General features: G+C 35.5%; 1 protein-coding gene across 5 annotated transcripts in view; it reads right to left on the bottom strand.

Annotated features, from left to right (window-relative positions):
- LOC143239787 (filamin-A-like) overlaps positions 1-24653 on the bottom strand; it is a 167363-nt gene that overhangs the window by 15134 nt on the left and 127576 nt on the right. For all 5 annotated transcript variants that reach the window (XM_076481298.1, XM_076481296.1, XM_076481301.1 and 2 more), the window contains 8 exons: positions 14337-14457; positions 12270-12410; positions 10685-10813; positions 9025-9198; positions 6550-6708; positions 5357-5560; positions 4774-4926; positions 4128-4256 (listed from right to left, as the gene is read on the bottom strand). In XM_076481298.1, coding sequence (XP_076337413.1) covers positions 4128-4256; positions 4774-4926; positions 5357-5560; positions 6550-6708; positions 9025-9198; positions 10685-10813; positions 12270-12410; positions 14337-14457 — 1210 coding nt within the window. The remainder of the gene's footprint in view (positions 1-4127; positions 4257-4773; positions 4927-5356; positions 5561-6549; positions 6709-9024; positions 9199-10684; positions 10814-12269; positions 12411-14336; positions 14458-24653) is intronic.

The raw sequence follows: 24653 nt of genomic DNA, 5'->3' as shown, positions 1-24653 counted from the left end.
GAGTGACAAAGACAGGGTGGGCACGTGTTGATCAACCAACAGTGCCACCTTTCCATGTACTCGACCATCACACAACCTGTCATTTCTGTATAGAGAAAACTGCCGAATGGAAACAGTATCAGCAGTTTTGAGAAATGTTTCTTGTAAAGAAAGACAAACAGGATGGTAGGAAGCAATCAGCGTTTTGATATCATCCAAATTAGAACGTAAACCTCGACAGTTCCATTGTATCAAGGTGGCCAATTTTAAGAACGGGTAGGTGAAGTGGCTGGAGAACCCTTCGGTTTACGACCACGTCTTTTTTCTTTACTGTCTTTAGTCGGAGGAGGTCTATCAACCTCCATGGAATCCTGCTCTGGGTCGGGTGGGCAGGTTTTTGTTATTGGAAGGGGAATCCAGTGACTGAGGACGCGAACGAATAATGTCTCTTGTGGTGGGAGAAAAAGATGTATCAGAAGAAATGCCTGTATTTGAAACTGAAGGACGTGGATCTTGAGGTTTGTTGGAAGGTATGGGAGGAACAGAGATGGGTGTGGAAGTCGATTCATCAACCTTTTTAACCACGGAGGTCAAAAGGCTTTTCATTTGTTTTGAAAACGATTCTCTTGGAGGCACAGAGAGATCTGTCTGCACTCCCACTGTAGTTGTGGAATGAAGTGCAGCAGCATATGTCCGAGATGGAGTTGTGGACAGCAATTTCTGAGCCTCAGGATAACTAATGTTATGTGTCGTTTTCAAACGCTGCACCTCTTTTTCCTCCAACCATTTTGGGCAAGAATGAAGGTAAGAGGGGTGAGAACCATTGCAGTTTACGCAATGTGGGTTCATCTCACAGTCATAGGCATCGTGGTCCTTGCCTCCACAATGAGCACATATCAGGGAACCATGACAAGATGTCTTTGAGTGGCCGAATCTCTGACATTGGAAACATCGAAGAGGGTTTGGTATGTATGGCCAAACCCTGCAAATGAGATAACCTGCCTTGATGGTGGCAGGTGCACGTGGTGAAGTAAATGTTAAAACGAGGGTATTTGTTGGCAGTGTAACTCCATCTTTGCGAGTGGAGATGCACCTCACTGCAGAAACTCCTTGAGTGGAGAGACCAGCAAGAATCTCTGACTCGGGAACGTTCTTCAAATCCCTTTCAACAATAACTCCTCATGAAGAATTCAAGGTAGCATGGGGTGTAACCTCAATAGGTATATTTTGCCTTCGAATTCAAGAGGAGTTCACTGTGTTGGGATGTGGATGTTTCAACCAATATGTCACCAGATCGAAGTTTCTTTACTGACTTTGGAGAGCCAGCAAGTCCCTCTAGTCCCTTTTGAATAAAAATAGGGGACATTTGCCCTAAAGGTTTGTCCGAAAGAGAATGTAATATAAGAAAATGAGGTACGTGTGTTACTGATGTTGAAGATTGCTGTTCTGAGTATTCAAGACGTGGTCGCTTACCCATTGACTGTTTTTTACAATTTTATTTAAATTTTTTAGAGGATCCATAGGAAAAAGAAAAAATTTCGGTACCCACTGACCCCACCCACCATGGAGCCCTACAAGGGGACGCACTACAAAGTCACGCAAGGACAATGCAGCAACGCCAGGGTTTCGTGAGCACTATACCCAAACACCAGCATCAGGCACAATGTCCACAACACCCGTTGAGAACTTCCAACACTGGTACTTGGTTGACTCTAGCCCAAGTGGACCAGCCGATTGACCCAAGGGGGGCCACCCAAAGGCCGCCCGTCTACAGGAATTCGAGGCCAAAGTGGTGTGTTAGGGTTGGACCCCTCAACCACCAGTATCCTCTCCTCCCCTTCACGGGTCGCCACGCACGGCAAACACGTGGGTGGATGTTTAGATCCCAGAGAAGGTAACCAGATAGAACAGAACCTTCCCTGGGAGGTCCCCTCATCACGTACAGGAATCCACACCGAGGGGTGCACAGTGGAATCCTGTGAAAATAAGGTAAAGGACCCTGTTTTATCTAGCAGAAATTGGTAAGATAAAAAAGCAACACTGAGCCATCCACTACATCCACCGTAAAGAATCAAACCAAGAACCCTAGCTCTATGTCTGCAAACTCACCACTATTCCACAAGACTCAAAAAAGGTGCAGGAAAAATCGAATCTAAATTATTTCCAGAATTCCTAGGATCACTCTCAATTGCAGTCTCAGAACACCCAGTGAACTAGCGCAGAACCAAATATGTATGTTTCCATCTCACTATGAATAACATCAGAAACAGTCTGAACCATGAATGACTCCTCCTCAATTGTTGTGTGGCATTATATAACAGAGGTGGGACCTATCATAAAAATAATAACCCTGGAATTCATATTATAAATTGGCTTTGTCAGTTGGAATAATTTTGTTTTTAAGTAGTATGAAACTCAACTAGAAAACACAGATAGCTTTCAAAGTATCTGTGAACAAAATACTGGGATCTTGACAGTGGTGTTTTGTTGAGAAAAAGTGATAACATTATCTGAATGACATGCTTATATACAGTATTAGGATACAGGATGTATTGAGGTAGATGGAGAATAACACAAGATGAATATCATCAAGTGCAATTTAATGAAGTATAAAAGACTGTAGTAAGCGAGAAAAATTGGACCAATGCTAAGATGAGCAAAGAATGAAACCCTGGCAGTCACATAACAGAGAGGAGGTAAGTACGTTTTGGAAAACTATAAAGTTGACTTTGTTTTCACTATCTTTCTTCTTGTATATATAACATACACACTCTGTCAATAGGAAATACTGCTACATGTTGTGCTACATCGTTGCAAGTTGTACGAGAAAGTCAATGATAAGCAGGGCTGGTAATATCTCAAGGTTACAACCACCCCCAATGTTGAATGAGAAGGACCTGTGATGTCGATAGTGCTAGTTGCTACAAGTATATGTGGAGTTTCCCATTCAGCACAAAACATTAGATTTCAACAGACCACTCAGGACCTCAAATGATCGATTCACAACTCCAGTAACAGGAAGTTCTTCAGTGCTTAGAAAGCTAGTATGCACACTGTGTTTGTCCATTTGATTAAGCAGGTTGTTTTAATTTCACATAACACATGATGTCCAGTCAGTTTCCCCTCTTGAATTTAATTACTTAATTCATGATTTATCCTGTCAGTCCTCCTCTTATAAAGAACTTACTTGATATTCTACGTAGCAGTCACTTTAACCTGAGAGTAACACATATCTATAGTAATTAGAATTGCCTTGAAACTCTTAACACTAACATTAAAATTATGAGAATAAAAGTTGTAATAATAAAAAATAATCCTACAATAATTATTCAGAGAAACAATAAAAGTTTAGTTTATGTTGTAGAATTTTTGTGTGATATTACAAAAAGGGTTATTAAATGTATATTTAGAATTGATAAACTAGAAAAAAGGCAGTTAGTCAGGAGCACCTATGATCACAAATTAATTACTTTTGTATGATCAAATAACAGGACTTAACTGTTACTTTTATAATACAATCACAACCCAAAAGTTCAGTGTTTCGTTTGTTTTTTAGCAAAGACACATGAATCTTGAACCTTCAGATTCATAATTTGACAAATCTCTAGGTTTAGAACAAAAATAAATTTAATTTCAAGAAAACCGATCATTCACTTTTGCACTCACCAAGTTAATGCCAAAATTTAATTGTACCCAAATCAATGATTGCAAGCCAGTTCTATGAGCTGTAAAAACATTGAAAACCAGATTCAGTTATTAACTACATCAAACAGTTGTTGTTTTAAACAATCAACTATTGTTGGTTGAATCACAACACAATCACAAAATTAAAATGTGTTTAAAACAAATTAATCTATCTTGAAGTATTCTGAAGAGGTACATTTATGAGACTATAAACTGAGAGCAGATTATTTATAAAGGGCTTTTCATTTCAAAAGATATTGTAAGCTTTGCTCAAATAAATGAAAGCAAAGGGAAAAAAAGCTAATTCATAAACATTTTGATTGAAACTATCTCAAGTTTTATGTCTGACAGCAATATTGTCAATCTAAAGAAGGTAAAATCTCATACAAGATATGGCATATAATAAGAAATTCTGTGGAATTTTAATATCAGCATATATACTTTCTTGTGAGTTATCTACTAACCTGGCATTTTGACAGTCAGCTTACATTCAGAGCCAACATCAGTTATGGGCACAGCATCTCTCTGTTTCTTTATGTTCTCCCTCTGAATGTTGGAACCTGGGCCAGCCACCTTGACCGTGAAGGGACTTCCTGTAGTACACGTGAATAAGATATCTCTACTAAGAAAAGGTATTGAATGATGTGAATTCTTCAAAGTGTTGCTTGTCAAACTTTCATCTAAATGCAAAAACTATTTGATGCTCACTAAACTTTTAAATACACAGTTATTTTAATCTGTAATTAAGCACACAAAAGAAAATACATCTTATCGTTGAGTTGGCACTATATCTGCCATTGTGACTTGTTGTTTTACCATGTATGAGATTTCTTAAGAAATCGTTACATTTATACCTTTAAAAGTGTATCTGAGGTTGATGGATCAGCTTGCAAGTAAAAAGAAAAAGACCTCAATGAAATTTTCCACAGTCATGATGAACGTTTATAGTAGTTGATCTGATGTCTTGGTAGGGCTAATGGCTTTCTGTAATTTAAGGGGTTTGCATAAATTGAAAGAAATTATTGCTAAAGATTAAAGACTCAGTTGACATATCCTACCTATCAACAGAAAAGAACTCCCACACATTTTTTTTTAAGAAAACAGTTGTACCTGATACATGGTGGTCGGCAAACTTCAGATTAATTATATAGTAACCAGGTTCAGTAGGTCTGTATGATACATTTAGTGTTCCATCCTCGTTGTCTTTACAGCTAATTTCTGCCTTGCTAGGACCCTCTACAGAAAGACTCAGTCCACCATAGCCTGGAACATTTGAGACAAGGAAACATTATGTATACTGTCAATAAAACAACCATTAGACCACACACACTAGCCTTAAAGAAGCATGTTTACTGTCAATAAGCTTTAAGGAAGCAAGTTTACTGTCAATAAAACATTAGATCACACACACTAGCCTTAAAGAAGCAGTTTGATGTAAATAAAAAAAACCATTATTATTAGTAGCTTTGTGGTAGTTTTAGTACAAGCAGAAAAGTCACAAGTAAAGTTGTAAGAAAGTTATATTTCAACACACAGAGAAAAGGTCATGAAATGTGTAAAACTATGTAAAGATACACTATAACACTAACCTTGACAAACTAAGCCACAGTAAAGAGATACTTTATTTTTAACATTATATAACTTACTTACCAAAAGATACTTTGTATAATTATAGTTCAACAAGCATACTAACCTGCCTGCCTGGTGTCAATCATGAATTCATTGTTTTCATGAGTCCTACCCTCTTTAATCCCAGATCCACTGACTTTCACTTTGGATGCATCACCTATCTCTCTCTCAAGAACATCAATTTTGAAGGGACTGCCACGGATTGGCTTGCCGAACTTTGTCACTAGGACTTCGTGTTGACCCACCTGTCGAGGGGTGAAGGAGATTCCTGAATGAAAACCAATAATAGCTTCAGTAAATAAATTCAATTTATTGCAAACTCTTCAATGTTTTTTCTGAAAATTTACCTTGTTCTTTTACATGGTAATCAACAAAAACCTAAACATGTTATCATCATATGGTCAAAACTAGAGGGAATATTTCCATTTTGATAAGTAATGTGTAACACAAGCAAAGTGACTATGTTCTTTCCAAATTTTCTTCCTGACTTTATACAAAAAATTCTACATTTTCCAGAGCTGAAAACACACTTATATGACAAACTGATATTTTAAAATTTTCTCCATAGTTCTACCAATTTAACATGACTTTAGCATTTAATCTCATTATAAAAGGTTAAAAAATAAACTTCCTATTGATATATATATTTAAATGCAAACATTTCATCTTGATGGTTAGCAATAAGTGTTATATACATATTCATATAGAAACTTATCAAACATAAGGAATCACATCATTACATCACATAAAATAACGTGTGTTTAAATTGTATTGATATATACCAACGAATGACAAAGTTGAGGAGCATGGTTTGCATGCATGTGAAGGTTTCTTGAAATTTTTCAATATTCCATGACATTTTCAATTTATTGGTCACTGATAAGAATTAGATTCATGCTGCTTTTACTTCCACAAATCACTGAAAATATTATCCACCTTTTCCAGGTTTGTGGCCACTGATAAAATTTATTTTTTCATGCTGTTTCTATTACCCCAAATCACTTATTTTATGCTACCAAAGTTATGGAAAATGTACTGAAAGCTAAGTTCACCAAGTTCAGACGCTTTTAGTTCATATAAGGGATAAATCATAGATTGCAACTTTAATTTCTTTTATTTACAATAATTTATATGCAAACCTATGCTGTTGCACAAGATAGAAAATCACTTATCTCATGGTGTCTCTTTTATATTGTTTTGTTTGTAAACAGGAGTATTGAAACATTTAAGAAATACATATAAATATTAAATACACACCAAGGTGGCCATTAGGCAATTTCTTTAAAAAACAAGGCTCTTCCAAGCCAGAGGGCGCTACAATGCTAGCACTGAGATTTTTAATGTCTTTTTCTTGTACTTTCAAGGAAACCTCACTACAGTGGCCAACTGATATCTGGTTTCGTTTTCTACCTTCACCTGATTTAACAAATAAAAAAAACTTTAATGTGACGAATTAAAAATGCTAAATTAATTGAGACTGTTAAGAAATAAAAACATAAGTGCAAAAAAACAAGTAAAAACTGGAATCTGATTATTCATTTATAAGTCAAGAAACAGAAAATAACAGATTAATCAAACACAAACATAAAGGAGCAAAAACTTGAGCACCTGTTGTAGATTCTTAGATTGACAGAAATTTAACTATGATTCTACCATAGTGACTACAATTTCAATGCTCTTAAACGTTATTAAGGCTCATATATCACCCTGATTCTACATTCATTCTTTTTACTTTCTCAGAAATTCTTTAAAATGCTTTAAGCAAGACTATTTACTACTACATAATTTAAGGGACAGAAGAAAATATATCTACAGGTTAATGCGGAGTTACTGAAGAATGACTTTTTTTTACTTATTTTAAAGTAAAATATGTTATTAATATATTTACTATCTTACATAGAATTTACAACCACTTATCCACAATAATCAAATTTATACAAAGTAAGAAACTAGACTAACTAATTAAAAAAAGTAAAACCACATTAAAATTAACAGCCAACAAATCTCTTCCTCCAAACGACATAATGAAACTGAAGAACAAGTCTTATCTCTTGATCTTAACTTTGAACTAAAAGAGTGATATTTCTCATGAATCAGATGCAAATGTTCTTGGTTTATTTTGTCATCAACTTGTCTGTTACCTGTTGAATTATTAAGTAATATATTTGTTGGACCAGATGCAAATATTCTTGGTTTATTTTGTCATCAACTCGTCTATTATCTGTTGAATTATTAAGCATTATATTTGTTAGACCAGATAAAAATATTCTTGGTTTATTTTGTCATCAACTTGTCTATTATCTGTTGAATTATTAAGCATTATATTTGTTAGACCAGATAAAAATATTCTTGGTTTATTTTGTCACAAACTAGTCTGTTATCTGTTCAATTATTAAGTGATATTTCTGTTGGATCAGATGCAGGTGTGCTTGGTTATTTTGTCACAAACTAGTCTGTTATCTGTTCAATTATTAAGTGATATTTCTGTTGGATCAGATGCAGGTGTGCTAGGTTATTTTGTCACAAACTAGTCTGTTATCTTTCCTATATGCTAATGACCTTCGACTGACCACAATCACAATTTTCAACACAAATATAAGAACATTTATAATCAACCAGAAGACCTAATTATCAGTTCTGTCCTCATGAACATGTTCTAAACTAGACTAAATCTGGACTGTCTAAAGGTTGTCCAATAGTTGCTAAGAGAAGATTCACACTTACTTCATGAAACTTATCCCACATTCTCTTTACACAACCTATATCTGTTTCAAATGTTCCTTCTACAAATATAACAGTGGCTTAGCCAAGGGTTCTTTTTTTTTACCCAAAATTAGTGACCTTTTCAAACACGAAAAAAATAATATAAAAATGTAACTTCAATGATATGTATCATTGATGAAATTTTTATTAGCTCCTGAATTCCCAGAATAAAAATATCTGTTTTGCAGTGAAAAAGAGAGAGGTAATTGGTCAGTTATCTTTTCTAGGCATTTTAACCTCTTTTGTTACAAATCCCATCCATCCAGAAGTTTATAGAAGTACAGTGTGCAGAAACTGCATTATAATTCCATCATCTACACTCAATAAAACATGGAAGTATTTGAAATATGCAACAGAGTATAGACATACAAAAAGAATAATAATAAAAAAATCACATTTTATCAAAAAACACTTCAAACAAATGGATACCTTAAACTGTTGAAACATGCTTATGTAACACAAAGATACAAACCTTGGAAAAAAACAACTTTGAAATATATAAATGCATTTGGTAACTTTTTCTAACTCAAATTGTCTTCTTGGTTCTAAGTACTTTAAATTCAATGTAAGAATATAAATGACGACAAACATATCTTCAAAGAGAATGAATTACTCTAATAACATTTAGCTGTTAGACTCTGCAGTTAAACTTTCTGTGTTTCAGGATGTGAACAGGGTGGATGAAAGTTTTCCATAAAACTAAGAAAAACTGAACGTGAGAATGCTGTGAAACAAGACATATTGTTTGGAAGTGTAAACTGTGAGGGTAAAAGAGAACAGTTTCTCTGTGAATCAGTCATTAAAACAAATATAACATACACATATAACTTCTTCAAGTAAAAGAATATTAGCATCCTGTAAATTACACGAACAATTTCCACATATAATTAGTTCTAGTGATGCAAGTGGTTATGCATTTACTAGTACAAAAAAAGATACACTATCTATTTAAGATTTTAAAATAAGAACCAGTGATTTTGGCTGTGAAGGGGCTTCCAACAATGTTTTTATCAGCGAACTTGACCATAATCTTGTATTCTCCTGGGGCTGCTGGAATATAAGAAACACTGACAGTTCCATCCTTGTTGTCATGGCAAGTGATTTCTGCTTTTGAAGGTCCTTCAACAGCTACAGACAAGCCACCTAGGATGTGACCACACCAAAATAATTAATTAGTCTATAAGCACTTTATTCACAATCCATACAATTTTTTTAAATATTTTTTTACAACAAGAATACTGTGTATACTGTAAAGTCTTAAAAAAATTGAAAGGTGGTTATTCCCTCATGAATTACAAAATACCTTTTATACACTGTTAGAATCTATAGAACAACTGTTATAAATAATTTGCAAAAATTTTAACACACATCTGGCACAAAATTTTCCTGATGGTAAAACATTCACTGGTAAATAATTAACACATATCCAGCATAACTCCCTCTTGAAGGTAAATAGTTAACACACGCCAAACACAACTCCCTCCACATAGGAAACCTTCCACTGTTAAATAGTTAACATCCATCTGGCACAACACTTTCTTGATGGTAAAACATTCTGTGAAAATGGTAACACATATCCAGCACATTTTCTTTATGGTAAAATATTCTGAATGCATATCTAGGACAAAAATGTTCTCTTAAAACTGGTTAATTGGCAAAATGTGTTTGTGAAGGTAACATGTTTACTGAAAGGCAGTAGAACATATTAAACACTTTATGATAAATATTTTATACAACCATGGCCGTCATAGTTTTATACACAGAATCTTCCATGACTGTCGGTTTTGTACACAAAATTTTCCATTACTGTCAGATAGGTTTTACTTCCTTTTATACATGCAATCTTCCATAACTGTCAGATAGGTTTATACAACCATGACTGTCAGATAGTTTTATACATGAAATCTACCATGACTATCAGATAGTTTTATATATGGAATCTTCCATGATTGTCAGATAGTTTTATACACAGAATCTTCCATGACAATCAGACAGTTTTACACATGAAATCTACTATGACTGTCAGATAGTTTTATACACAGTCTTCCATGACTGTCAGATAGTTTTATACACAGAATCTCCCATGACTGTCAGATAGTTTTAATTTCCTTTTATACATAAAATCTCCCATGACCATCAGATAGTTTTACTTCCTTTTATACATGAAATCTTCAATGACTGTCAGATAGTTTTTACTTCCTTTTATACATGGAATATTCCATGACTGTCAGATAGTTTTACTTCCTTTTATACATGGAATCTTCCACGACTGTCAAGTAGTTTTACTTCCCTTTTCAGGTTCACATAAGTACTGTGATACAGTTTCCGTGTAACACACGGCTCTTCACTCCTTTTCAGCCAATGAAAAGTGCTTACTGAGAGCTTTCTAATGCTGAGTAAAAGCATGATGTCACTAGCAAACTTAGTCCACCAAGGAATTAAATATTCAAACCTTAAAATGAACTTCATTTATTCTTGACAGGATAATTAAATGTCTAAGTTAAACTGGAAACTAAACATTTCCTGCAAACACAAATAATAAACAAATGATGTGATGAGAAAAGAAAAATACATTGCTGGACCAAAATCATAAAAAATACACATAATAACTCTTTATATATATACAAACCTGCTCCTGCCCCTTTGGTGTAAATAGTAAAATTGCAAGGTTCTCCTGCAATACCATGTGTGAGACCTGGACCATAAGCTGTCACGTTTCCACTAGCCAAAGTATCTACATGGAATTTAAATGGACTGCCTGTAAATTTAGAACAAACACTAAAGTTACTCATCACATAAAAACATGGTCATAACTTACCAATTAATCAATAAAGAAAGTTTTAATTAATAAAAAATAATTAAATGCTATCACAAGCAAAGTTATCCTATAAATCACTAATGGATGATTTATTAAATATACATAACCTAAAGCATAATACACACATTAATTATAAGCTTGCTCACGTATGAATGCTTTACAGAACAGGTATGATGCTTGATCACTGGTGCATTCATACCTAAGTAAACAAGCTTTAATGGTAAAGAAGGTTTTAGTATTTAGATCAACATTCAACAATTGCATTATAAGTACTAGAAGAACTGTTGCTTTATGGGTGATTATTTGTGCTAGTAATTACTAATTGTAGTATACATACTGCACTGAAATAATTTAGAAAAAGGGATTTTTATGGGAAGTACAGCATGGGAAAACTGTTTGGATTGTGCTGACATTAAGTGTAATGTTTTTATACATTAAAAGTAATACTTTTTTCTGAAAAAAATAACAGTTGCTTTTAAAGAATTCAATTTTTAACACTATATTTACAAATAACATCAGATAATTGAATCCTCACATACAGTCGTAGTGAAAGTTGTGAGGTTAGTACCTTTACTTAACATTGTCTTCAGTGATTTGAAAGAAATAAAAGGTTGTTGCACAAACCATAGTTATTTTTGAAACTGTCTGAATCTTGAATACCTAAGGTATGATATTTTTTATTGATTATATTTATGATGCCATTAATAGATGGAACCACACTGCATTTAAAATTTTAGTCACATACTTAGACATATATACATGCTACATTCATCATAGTGAGATTCTTATCATAAGGTAAAGATTTTACAGTAATAACGCATATTATTTAGAACTAACTGTACTTTGGTTTACTTAAGTTATAGAACACAGAAACTTTCAGAGTTAAGCCTATAATATAACAAAAACCAATCCTAAAATCACAAACAGTTACGAATAGCAATAACTGACAGTTATTATTACAGATAAGCCTAACTGGATAATTCAGATAATTTTTATTTACTACAAGAACAAAGTAAATAAGAAATTAAAAAACCTTTTGATACTTAATTGTTAAACAGAAATGTTAATGTCTTCTGTAAAAGAAAACAAAGAAATTATAAAGGTTACGATTTTTTTACAAATGAATGGATACAAACACACACACACATGTATATATATATATTAATAAATTTTCTCTTGTCCTCTACTGAGACTATGGTAAGCCTCCAGACTTACAATGCAAAAATCAGGGGTTCGATTCCCCAGCAGCAGCCAGCCAAATGTGGCACTGCTATAAGAAAACACACTTAGAAACACACACATAGATTTTCTTGTACCTCAGGTTATCATAACATGAGAATTGTGTTGTTCATTTTCAAAACATGAAATATTTCTATGTTTCAATAGTTTTGGTTACCTTGGATATGTTCATTGTTGTACTTGATATGTAGCTCATGCAGCCCTTCTTCCTTTGGTTCATATTTGATACTGACTGTACCATCATGGTTATCTATGATGGTTGGTTTATCCACCTTTCCTGATGGCATCCTAACTTCAGCTACAGATAAAAATTAATACTGTATGTATTTTAATTTTGTTATAAAGCTTTACAAATGCACACATTATCAATTTAAGTAGCTTTACAATGTAATTCTTTATGAGTTCCAAAGTCAACATCAACTAAAAACAATCAATTTCTAACAAAAAGAAGTCTTTCATCTGTAATGATACCTATTAGACAAGATGCAAACACTTTACACTTTTGCATAAGTAGTTAAAGTAACCAGTCACTCATTTCAAAGTATACAATGTTTAAAATAGGACTGACATTCATACAGCTCTTAAATCTAGGGGCTGGAAATATTCACCTATGATATTCTATTTTTAATTTATTATCAGGCTAGCAGTTACACACCTGGTTTAATTTGTACTGCCAGGTTATCACAGTGTTATCAATTTTGTACTGGTTTATCAAATCACATCTACCTCAGGTTTTCTCAGAAATCATCTTCAAGTCATCTAAGACTAGTAAGTAACATACTTTACTAAATCACTTTAAGTTTAAAAAGCAACATTGCTTCTACTAATTTACATCCATATTAACAAGTGATACATCTACTTCAGGTCACTTTAGGGTTAACAAATGACAGTTTATCTGAGAAAAAAAAAATAATCTCAAGACAAATATGTGATATATTTACATCAGATTACCTCAAGGGTAAAAGAATTATATTAAAGAGTTCATTAACGACATTCTTTCACAAGTTCATAATAAAAACAAGACATGACTCAATTGTAATGTTGAAACTACTACCTCTACAGTAACATTTCCTATTTGGTAAATACAGCATAAAACTTGCTCATATTGACTATATTCTAACCATAGCCTGTATAGTAACATTTTCTTGCTGGTAGGTACATCATGAAACATGTTTCTGTTAACTAGATTCTAACCATAAACTCTATACTAACAATTCATTTCTGGTAGATACATCATGAAACCTGTTCATGTTAACTGCATTTTAAACATTACTTCTCCAGTAACATTTCCTTTCTGGTAGGTACATCATAAAACCATTGTATTACTTAACCAGATTCCAAGCATTACCTCTACAATAACATTTCCTCTGTGATAGATACAGCATGAGAAATGTCCACAAAGTATAACTGGTATAACTTTTTTCAACTATTTTAAATTTTTGATTCATTCAATTAATGGCAATAAGAAGGCAATCTTAGTTTGAAAACAAAGCAAAGATTTACTGTTACAAAAGTAATACACAGAAACATCTACCAGATCTCACTCGTCAATGATTTACTGTTACAAAAGCACCACATAAAAACATCTACCAGATCTCACTTGCCAATGATTTACTGTTACAAAAGTACAACACTAATCTCACTCACTACACAGAAACATCTACCAGATCTCACTCACCAATGATTTACTGTTACAAAAGTACTACACAGATCTCACTCACCAATGATTTACTGTTACAAAAGCACCACATAGAAACATCTGCCAGATTTGACTCAACAATGACTTACTATTACAAAAGCACTACACAGAAACATCTACCAGATCTCAGTCATCAATGATTTACTGTTACAAAACCACTACAGAGAAACATCTACCAGATCTCACTCACCAATGATTTATTGTCACAAAAGCACTACAAAGAAACATGTACCACATCTCACTCATCAGTGATTTACTGTTACAAAAGTGATACATAGAAACATCTACCATATCTCACTCACCAATTATTTACTGTTACAAAGGCACTACATAGAAACACCTACCAGATCTCACTCACCAATGATTTATTGTTACAAAAGCACTACAAAGAAACATGTACCACATCTCACTCATCAATGATTTACTGTTACAAAAGCATTACATAGAAACATCAACCTGATCTCACTCACCAATGATTTACTGTTATAAAAGTACTACACAGAAGTACTACCAGATTTCACTCACCAATGACTTTCCCTCCTACAGTTTGGACAGGGATGTTATTCAAGTGAACAGTTCGAAACTGGGAAGTATGAGTTGTGTGTACTTTCTCTGTTACCTTCTTATGAACCTCTTCAGTGACAGCCTTGAAACCAACAAAAACCAACATCAGAATTGGTTTACTGAAGTTTGTCTTCTGAATGTATTTTTAATTTCATTGTTTAACTATCAACTGTTTCTATTTCTTATATTAATCACTTAAGTTTTAATTTTAAGAAATAATAATACTGTTTTATTTCTTTGGCATAAAGATGGTCAACAGTCAGATACTGATTATAATCATAAACAAATAATATAAAAGTGTCATAAAAAATAGACTGAGAGAGGCACAACAGCAAAGTGCTCATCCAAAGTGCCCTTTATAATCCAAATAGTAGCCTTAGATGAACTGAAACGGATTTCATACATTACAGAACATGTAACACGAAAAAAAGAGGTAGAGCCACATGGAAGAAAAGTATTTTTAGACAGTTCAAATTGTCTTATATCATAAGACTATACTGTGTTTCTAATTATGGTTACATACATTTCTCGATATTTGTACCTTGTATTATACCCCACCCCAACATGTATTGGTTAGATATTTTGAAAAGTCATGTAGTATTATATAAAGGTGTCCTTCTGTTTAAAACTAGTTTCAAAATTTGAAACTGTGGATTTGGCTTTCTAATAAAAAGATAATTTCAATATTTACTGTTTGCTTCAGTAGCACTATCGTTTTTTCTTTTTTTAAGAAAAATTCTTTAATAAGTTCAAATATTTTAATAGAGTCATAATCTAATGTGAAACTCTTTCATGATGTTCTAAAAACACGTAGGTCCAAAACGTCTTAATAAAAATTAAATGGAAACACTATAAGTCGAGTGCTTTTGAAAAGTGACCTTTCTTCTTTAGTTTGCCTTTAGTTTTCAGGTTATAGGGTTTCTCTTTCATTTTTATGAAACTGTTTTAATTAGTTATGCATGGACAAACAGGATAAAATGACAATCCTGTAACAATCTTGGTTAAACGTGCAGCAAATTTCTTTATGTATGTAATGCTACCTTCTCTAGATAACATTTTGTTTGTGTTGAGCACATTGTATTTGTTTCTATGTATTTTAAGTATTTCAGTAATATCCTTTGAATACTAACTCTAATACCAACTTCTGTTCACTGACCTTGCCAATCCAGCTTCAGAAATATGCAAACATTTATTGTAATTAATAACCCTCAATATTACCTATATACTTGATTTCCGAACTCTTTTCAGAACTTTTGACAAAATGACTATGCCACTAGGCTACTAACCCACATAGATTAAACTGTGGAAAGTATTTTTCAAAAAAACTGTGAGAGAGAATGCAAAAATTGTAGATAGAGAGGTTATGGGAGGATCTTGGATTTCACATAATTGATTTGCTTTAAACATTTGCATTTATGCTAATCAGTAATATAATTTCAGGCTGAGAAGATTTTTGCATTAGAGCTTTTGTATGAGGATTTAAATGAAAAATGGCAAAGACATATAGAAGATAATTCAAAATAAGTATCAATGTTTACAGTTTTTTACAGTTTTATAAAGAGGCCCCTAGTAGTTGGAGGGGTATTAAGGGGTTTATGAGCTCTCAGTATCGGCTTTATCTGTTCACATAAAAATGATATAAATAGACCATTGTTAAACACACGTATGTATTTTGATTTGAATTTTCAGTTTTTGTCTCTCCTCCCATCAGAAAACCAAAAAGAATATGTAGCAACTAGTCATTTAGAACAATGTATGAAAAACGTTTTTATCTTTGATTGTTGTCTTGCATGGTAACTTACTAAAACAAAAATAAACAGCTGAATAATAAATCTGATTACCTAAGTGAGCAGTTTAAAATAAACTGAATGATTTAGTTCAGACGTGAAAGTTTAAGGTATAACACCTAAGAAAGCTCAAAATAGACATTTAATGCTTGTGAAAATAAATAAACATCTGACTGCCTTTATTACTATTTGTATAAAAGCCACATGGTAGTAAATGTGTCTTTGGTAAAATTTGTTAAAAGTAGTATCTTACAAAATACCAGCCTTCTGTTTTAAACTTTAATAAAAGCAATGTTTGTAACTCTATTTTTAAGCTGCCTGCTGAAAGAATAAAGATTTAAGTTAGTCTGGCAAAACTGTATAACAGAAGTTTTTTCTTTAATATTTTGGGTTCAAAGTGTTTTGATTATTATAAGGGTATTGCATGTAATTACCTACTTATGAATAGGTAAAATTTCCAGTACCAATCTCTGTCTGTTTACAAAGGAAAAATAGTTGTATATTAATTACATATAACTTATAACCCACCACTTTCACAACAAGACTCAAACTTTACACACATATATGTGATGGAGGGTGAAAATCTCTTCAATGCCACATTATATATGCAGGATTTGGCCACACTGGATCAGCCTTTGTCTACATGTACTCTTGTAACTCCATCTTTGAATACTTGTAAATAAGAAATTATGATCTTACAATTAAAGGTTTGTAAAAGATAAAAGTGTAAATGACATAATGAGTGAATAAAGATCTCTGGACTGTAAAAATAAAGTTTTGATGAAGATGATGATAAACGGTGACAAAATATTCAAAACAGATTTTTGGGAAGAATGTAATATGTATACAGGGTGTTCAGAAAGTCACTGTGCACTTATATATTTATTAACAGACATGTTTCAATATAGAATACAGGAGGTAAATATGAATGACAATTATAAACAATGTTGAAAGTGACCCCCATTGGCATCAATACAGACTTGGATCCTTCTTATTTTGTGTCTAAACACCGCTATCAGTTACTGGCTTGAAATAGACTGAATAAAATATTACAAAACTGCACAATGACTTTCCGAACACCCTGTATAATCCAGTATCTACTGTATAGTTACATTATTATATTTAAAACACCTACAAACACAGTTCACACTGATCTGTATGAATGTTTAGAACTGTTTTCAAGGTACACTATGTAACATAACTTAATACATGTACATTTAAAACATCTATAAACTGTGTATTTGTATTAATGTTTAGAATGGTTGGTTGGTTAATTGGTTGATTTAGTGTTTTATGGCACAAAGCAGCTAAGCTATCTGCACCAAACATCCAGTAAAAAGGTAAAAATAAAGTAAATGTAGTAAAATTCATAAAAGGAAATGAAGGTAAAACAAAACTGCATTGAAAAACAGAAAAAGCATAAAACCAATGTTGACATCTAGTCTACAATGTTAAGAGAGAAACCAGAGTAAGAGAAGTTGTAAAAGACTTTCTGTAGCATAATGGTAATTATCATAACCTGCCAGGAAAACTAACAGGTAAGTACAAGAACCACTGTCAGTCACCTGAAGTTGACCTTTCCAGTCCTGGTTCTGGGTTATGTGTCATTATGGCCAGTATCAAAAAGTAAAGTAATAAAAGTGTTAAAAGACATGTATGCAATACGGAAGTTCAAACGAATAGTTCAAACAGCAGCGTAAGTCACCTGAAGTTGGCCTTTGCAGTCCTGGTGTCGAGTTACTTAATGTCATGGCCATTTTCCAATTTCAAATCGAACTAGAGAGATTGTGACTCTTAAAAGGGATCCACAATTAAAAATGTGTAATAAATAAATATCAAACACTTGAATGACATTAAAAAGATCAATGGTCATTAAAAAACTAAAAACTTTATCAAGGTGGACAGTGTCACCATCACCAATAACACTTGGGACATAACATGTTTAAAATAGTGCCGTCATTGAGAGTCGTAACAATGGCAAGAAAGTAAAATGTGGCTCACAGTGATCCGAGTGTTACACAAACTACACGCTGGTGCATCAGTTCCAGATAAAAGAAAATGATGAGTTAAAAAACTGTAACCAATGCATAGTCTAGTTAGAACAACATCCTCCTTCTGAACCATATGGAAGCTAGATGGCCAAATCCAATATACAGTTTTATTTGAAAAAGCTTGTTGTCGCGTTGCTCACTCCAAGTTGACTGCCAGCTGGCATGGAGCCGAGCCTTGAATACAGGACCATAGTCCATGTATGAAATAGGCAAAGTGATGATAGTGCCAGAGCAGATAGATTCAGCTGCCATGTCTGTAAGCTCGTTTCCCCGAATACCAACATGTCTGGTATCCAGAAAAGCTGGATAGAAGTAGATGTCAATGAGAAATGGGCCAGTCGGTTTTGAATATCAGTGAGAACAAGGTGTGAGCCAACGTGAAGTGATTTCAGGGCCAGTAGAGAACTAAGCGAGTCAGTATAAATAGTGCAGTTGGAGTACTGCTTAGCTTCAATATGATCCAGGCCAAGATAAATAGCATACAGTTCAGCAGTGAACACAAAAGCTGTAGAGGGGATTCTGCAACAAACCATGGCAGAGCCCACAGAGTCACCTGATTTGGAACCATCCGTACAAATTGGAATGGAAAAATTGTTCAAAAGATGTTCAGTAAATAAAAGATGGTACTTCCAATCGGGAGTATCTGCTTTTCTCAGATGACTTTCTCAGAAAGGTCATATTTGGGGACTGTAATAAGCCATGGTGGGTTGGGCTGGCCAGTGGATTCTGCAATGTTATCCAAGGACAGACCCAATTTATCCAATTGCGCCTGGACGTGAAGGCCAAAAGGAGCAACGGCAGATTGTCTGTTCTGAAAAGTATGGTCTACCAAGGAAGGAAAACACATCCCCAAATGGGATGCTTTGGTAAGGAATGAAGCTTCGAAGAAAATAGTAAAGACAATTGCAAATGGAAAAGGTGCAGAGAAGGTTCATGAGATTCAACGTATAAGTTCTGAACTGTGGAGGTGCAGAAAGCACCAGTGTAGAGTCGAAGTCATTGATGATGAATGGAGTCCAGCATCTTTAAGGCCGAGGGTCTGGCAGAGCCATAGACCAGTGATCCATAGTCGAGTTTCAATCGAATAAGAGTACAATATATCTTTAACATGGAACATCGATCCATCCCCCAACTGGTGGTAGAGAGGACAGAGAGGATGTTCAGTGCTCTTGTACATTTGATTCATAGCAATTTTATGTGTGGTAAAAAAGTCAGCTTATGGTCAAAGATAAGCCCCAAGAACTTGGTCTCAGGGACCACAGGCAATGAAACTTAACCAATACGGAGTTCAGGATCATGGTGAATACCCCGTTGGCAGCAAAAGTGCATGCAAACGGTTTTACAGAGAGAGAAATTAAAGCTATTTGCTGTGGTCCACTTCAGTAGACGATCAAAAGCAGTTTGTAGTTGCCGTTCAATATATCTCATGTTCGACGACTGACACGAGATGTGAAAGTTGTTGACATAGAACCTGTTTGCAACAGTGAGAATGAGTTGTTCAGTGATGGCATTAATCTTTATACTGAAAAGTGTGACACTCAAAACACAGCCCTGAGGGACTCCAAGTTCCTGTAGAAAATAACGGGAAAGTATCGAACCCACACAAACTTGGAATCTTCTGTTCGTTAAAAATTTTTTAATAAAAATGGGTAAATGGACACGTAACCCGTATAAATGGAGGTCTTGCAAAATGCCATACCTCCGTATTGTGTCATAAGCCTTCTCAATGTCAAAGAATATTGATACAAGATGTTATCATTTGAGAAAGGCTTCTCTGACTGACGTTTCGAGTCTAATTAGGTGGTCCATGGTGGAGTGCTGTCATCGGAACCCACACTGGGTTGGCGAGAGGAGGTTGTTTGATTCAAGGGAACCAAACAAGACGAGCATTAACTATCCTCTCTAAGGTCTTACAAAGACAGCTCGTCAAAGAAATTGGACAGTAGTTTAAAAGAATCTTGGCATCTTTCCCAGGCTTAGAGAAAGGTAAGATAATAGCCTGGTGCCAGGCATTAGGAAAAACATTCTCCTGCCAAATCCAGTTAAACAATTCTTCTAAACAATTAGAAGAATATCAAGAGAAGTAGGAGAGAGATAGCATCTCATAGTATACATCATCAGGTCCAACAGATGTAATGCCAGACCGATGAAAAGCCATTTTCAATTCCAGCAGTGTAAAGAGACGATTATAGTCAAAGAGGCAGTCAGTTCAAAAGGAAAGAGGTGAACATTCTGCCCGAGTCTTGATGGCCAAGAAGGTGGAGGAACAAGCAGAAGTGCTAGATACCCAGCAAAAGCTTTCACCTAGAGTATCGGTGATGCTCCAGACATCAGCTACCTCTTGGCCATCAGAGAGTAAAATCAAGAATGGAACAGAATTGTAGTGCCCACTGACCTTTCGAATTCTGTCCCATATTACCTTTGAACTGGTGGTAAAAGATATGCTAGTTGTGAACTTAATCCAAGGTTCCTTCTGGCTTTGACGTCTTACCCACCTAGCATGTGCACAGGCCCGTTGGAAAGTGATGCGGTTCGAAAGTGTGGGATATCTACGTAAAGTATTCCAAGCCCGTTTTTGAGCCTTCCGTGCCATGTGGCAGGCAGGATTTCACCATGGACGAGAATATCGTGGAAAACGTGTCGAGGTTTTAGAAATACACTGAGCAGCTGCTTGTATAATACAGTCAGTTACCGCTGCCACACAGTCGTCTATTGATGGCTGACTCACGATGGCACGATCAAGTTCTGCAAGAGCAGTGAAAGTGTACCAGTCTGCCTGATCCAGCTTCCACTGGGGCACGCAGGCAGGGTGGCATCGACCACGGCCAGTTTCTCTCAAAAGTATAGGAATATGATCACTGCCAAGTGGATTATTGTCAACCCTCCATGAAAAATGGGAGAATAATGAAGGGGAGCAAACTGAGAGATCAATAGCAGTAAAGGACTGACTAGGTGCATGAAAGTAAGTGGAAGAACCAGTATTGAAGAGAGAAAGGTTGGGATCAGAAAGCATACGCTCTACAGAGAGACCCCTCCTATCAATAACAGCACTTCCCCAGAGGGGATGATATCCATTAAACTCCCCCAGGATTAGAAAGGGAGACGGCAACTATTTAACGAGAGCATCAAGGTCTTATTGATCATATGTCTCTCCAGGTGACAGGTAGAGAGAACAAACAGTGATGGTATGACCCAAAGAAACACGGATGGCTACGGCTACCAAGGGTGTGTTGAGTGACAAAGACAGAGTGGACACGTGCTGATCAACCAACAGTGCCACCCCTCCATGTACTCGTTCATCACACAGCCTGTCATTTCTGTACAAAGAAAACTGCCGAAAGGCGACTATATCGGCAGGTTTCAGAAATGTTTCTTGTAAAGAAGGACAAACAGGATGGTAGGAAGCAATCATGGTTTTGATGTCATCCAGATTAGAACGTAAACCTCGACAGTTTCATTGTATCAAGGTGGCCATTTTTAATGGAGCGTAGGCGAAGTGGCTGGAGAACCCTTCTGTTTACGACCACGTCTTTTTTCCTTACTGTCCTTATTCGGAGGTCTATTGACCTCCATGGAACCTGCCCAGGGTCGATTGGGTAGGTCTTTGTTGTTGGAAGGGGATTCCAGTGAGTGAGGACGCGAACGAATGATTGTTTTGCATCTTGGGATGGGAGAAAAAGATGTATCTGAAGAAATGCCTGTATTGTAAAACAAAGGATGTGGATCTTGGGGTTTGTTGGAATGTATGGGAGGAACAGAGGTGGGTGTAGAAGTTGATTCATCAACCTTTTTAACCATGGAGGTCAAAAGGCTTTTCATTTGTTTTGAAAACGATTCTCTTGGAGGCACAGAGATCTGTCTGCACTCCCACTGTAGTTGTGGAACGAAGTGCAGAAACATATGTCCGAAATGAAGTGGCGGACAGCAATTTCCGAGCCTCAGGATAACTAATGTTATGAGTCGTTTCCAAATGCTGCACCTCGTTTTCCTCCAACCATTTAGGGCAAGAAAGAAAGTAGGAAGAGTGAGAACCATTGCAGTTGACACAATGTGGGTCCATGCCACCACAACGAGCACATGTCAGAGAACCACGACATGACGTCTTTGAGTGGCCAAACCTCTGACATTGGAAACATCGGAGAGGGTTTGGAATGTACGCCCGTACCTTGTAATTTAGATAACCTGCCTTGATGCTGGCAGGTGCACGTGGTGATGTTAATGTCAAAACGAGGATATTTGTCGGCAGTGTAACTCCATCTTTGCGAGTGGAGATGCACCTCACTGCAGAAACTCGAGTGGAGAAACCAGCGAGAATCTCCGACTCTGGGATGTTCTTCAAATCCCTCTCAACAATAACTCCTCGTGATGAATTCAAGGTAGCATGAGGGGTAACCTCAATAGGTACATCCCCAATTGCCTTTGAATTCAAGAGGTATTCATTGTGTTGGGATGTAGATGTTTCAACCAATATGTCTCTAGATCGAAGCTTCTTTACTGACTTTGGAGAGCCAGCAAGTCCCTCTAGTCCCTTCTGAATCAAAAAGGGGGGACATTTGCCCTAAGGATTTTTCTGAAAGAGAATGTAATATAAGAAAATGAGGTACATGTGTTACATATGTTGAAAACTGCTGCTCAGAGTCTTCAAGACGTGGTCGTTTACCTATTGACTGTTTTTTCACTATTTTATTTAAATTTTTTGTACAAAGATCCATAGGAAGAAAAGAAAATTTTGGTGCCCACTGACCCCACCCACCATGGAGCCCTACGAGGGGACGCACTACAATGTCATGCAAGGACATTGCAGCAACGCCAGAGTTTCGTGAGCACTATATCCAAACACCAACCTCAAACATAATGTCCACAACACCCGTAGAGAACTTCCAACACTGGTACTTGGTTTACTCTAGCCCAAGTGGACCAGCCGATTGATCCAAAGGGCGGCCACCCAAAGGCCACCCATCTACAGAAATTCAAGGCCAAAGTGGTGTGTTAGGGTTGAACCCCTCAACTACCAGGATCCTCTTCTCCCCTTCACGGGTCGCCACGCATGGCAAACACGTGGGTAGATGTTTAGATCCCAGAGAAGGTAACCAGACAGAACAGAACCTTCCCTAGGAGGTCCCCTTACCACGTACAGGAATCCACACCGAGGGGTTTAGAATGGTCTTTAAGGTACACTATGTAACATATCTTGATACATGTACACTTAAAACATCTACAAACACAGTTTAAACTGATCTGTATGAATGTTTAGAACAGTCTTTAAGGTACACTATGTTGCATATCTTAATACATGTATGTTTAAAACATCTGTGCTCTGCCCACCAAGGGTATCGAAACCTGGTTTTAGCGATGTGAGTCCGCAGACATACGACTGCGTCACCGGTGGTGGGATGGATACGAACGGTCAAGTTACACGATAATTCACCAAACCTTACAAAACTTATGTCTGTCCAGTTTTCCATCACGATTGTTTGGTACATTTTACCGTCAAAAGAACATAAAAGTCAATAAAGTTGACCAATTTGCATTCATAAACGATTAGTCTGTACGTTTGTGAAACCTAAGATCAAAGTTACTGTGTATTTGTTCTACTATGTGTATTTAAAAGCAAAAAAATATGAGGAAAACACAATATTAAAAGAAAACTGGATTACCCAAAAGATATGTATGTACATATATATATATGTCTGTGTGCATTTGTGTTAGAAATATGTGATAGTAAAGATACAAGATAATTTAAAAAATCTGGAATTAAGCGAGAATACAACAAAGATACAATAAACACCTGTAAATATGGTAACAAAATACAGATAGGACTAAAGATAAAATACACTGTACAACATCGTACAGTGTCTGACGAGAGTATTCACCCCACCTACTAAGGTTTCACATTTTGTTGTCGTCTGAGTTTGCAATCTACACAATTTACTCTGAACCGAGAAAGCTTTAATAAAAACAAAACATGTTTATATTTTATAAGTAAGTTAGATTTTCCAAGAAAAGTAGAATCAATTGCATACGCATTTAACACTTTTGTTATAGTGACCCTAAATCAGCTCTGGTGTGAAAGGTTAGTTTGAAAGGTCACAAAATTAGTGTAATGGTCTCTTTCTGCGTGTAGTCAAAGTAGTTTAACCTGATAAAAAATAAATGTATCTGTTCAAGATACAACTTTCACAATGATACAACAAACTAACCATGAAGCCCAAGGAGTTTTCCAAACAAGTCAGGGATAAAATGGTAAAGAAGAACAGATCAGGAGAAGATTACAAGAAATTTTTAAAGTCCCTGATTATCCTTTTGTGTACGGTGAAGTCCATCATTAAGAACTGGAATGTGCTTCGTACCATCCACTCACTACCAAGAGCAGGTGCCCTTCCAACCTAAACAGCTGGGCAAGCAGGAAATTGGTTAGGTGTGTCACTGTGAAGCTAACT

The sequence above is a fragment of the Tachypleus tridentatus genome, chromosome 13 (genome assembly GCF_004210375.1).
Source record: "Tachypleus tridentatus isolate NWPU-2018 chromosome 13, ASM421037v1, whole genome shotgun sequence".
In the NCBI taxonomy this organism is placed as follows: Eukaryota; Metazoa; Arthropoda; class Merostomata; order Xiphosura; family Limulidae; genus Tachypleus; species Tachypleus tridentatus.
Note: the sequence above shows the minus strand (reverse complement) of the source record. Positions and strands in the feature narration are given on the sequence as shown.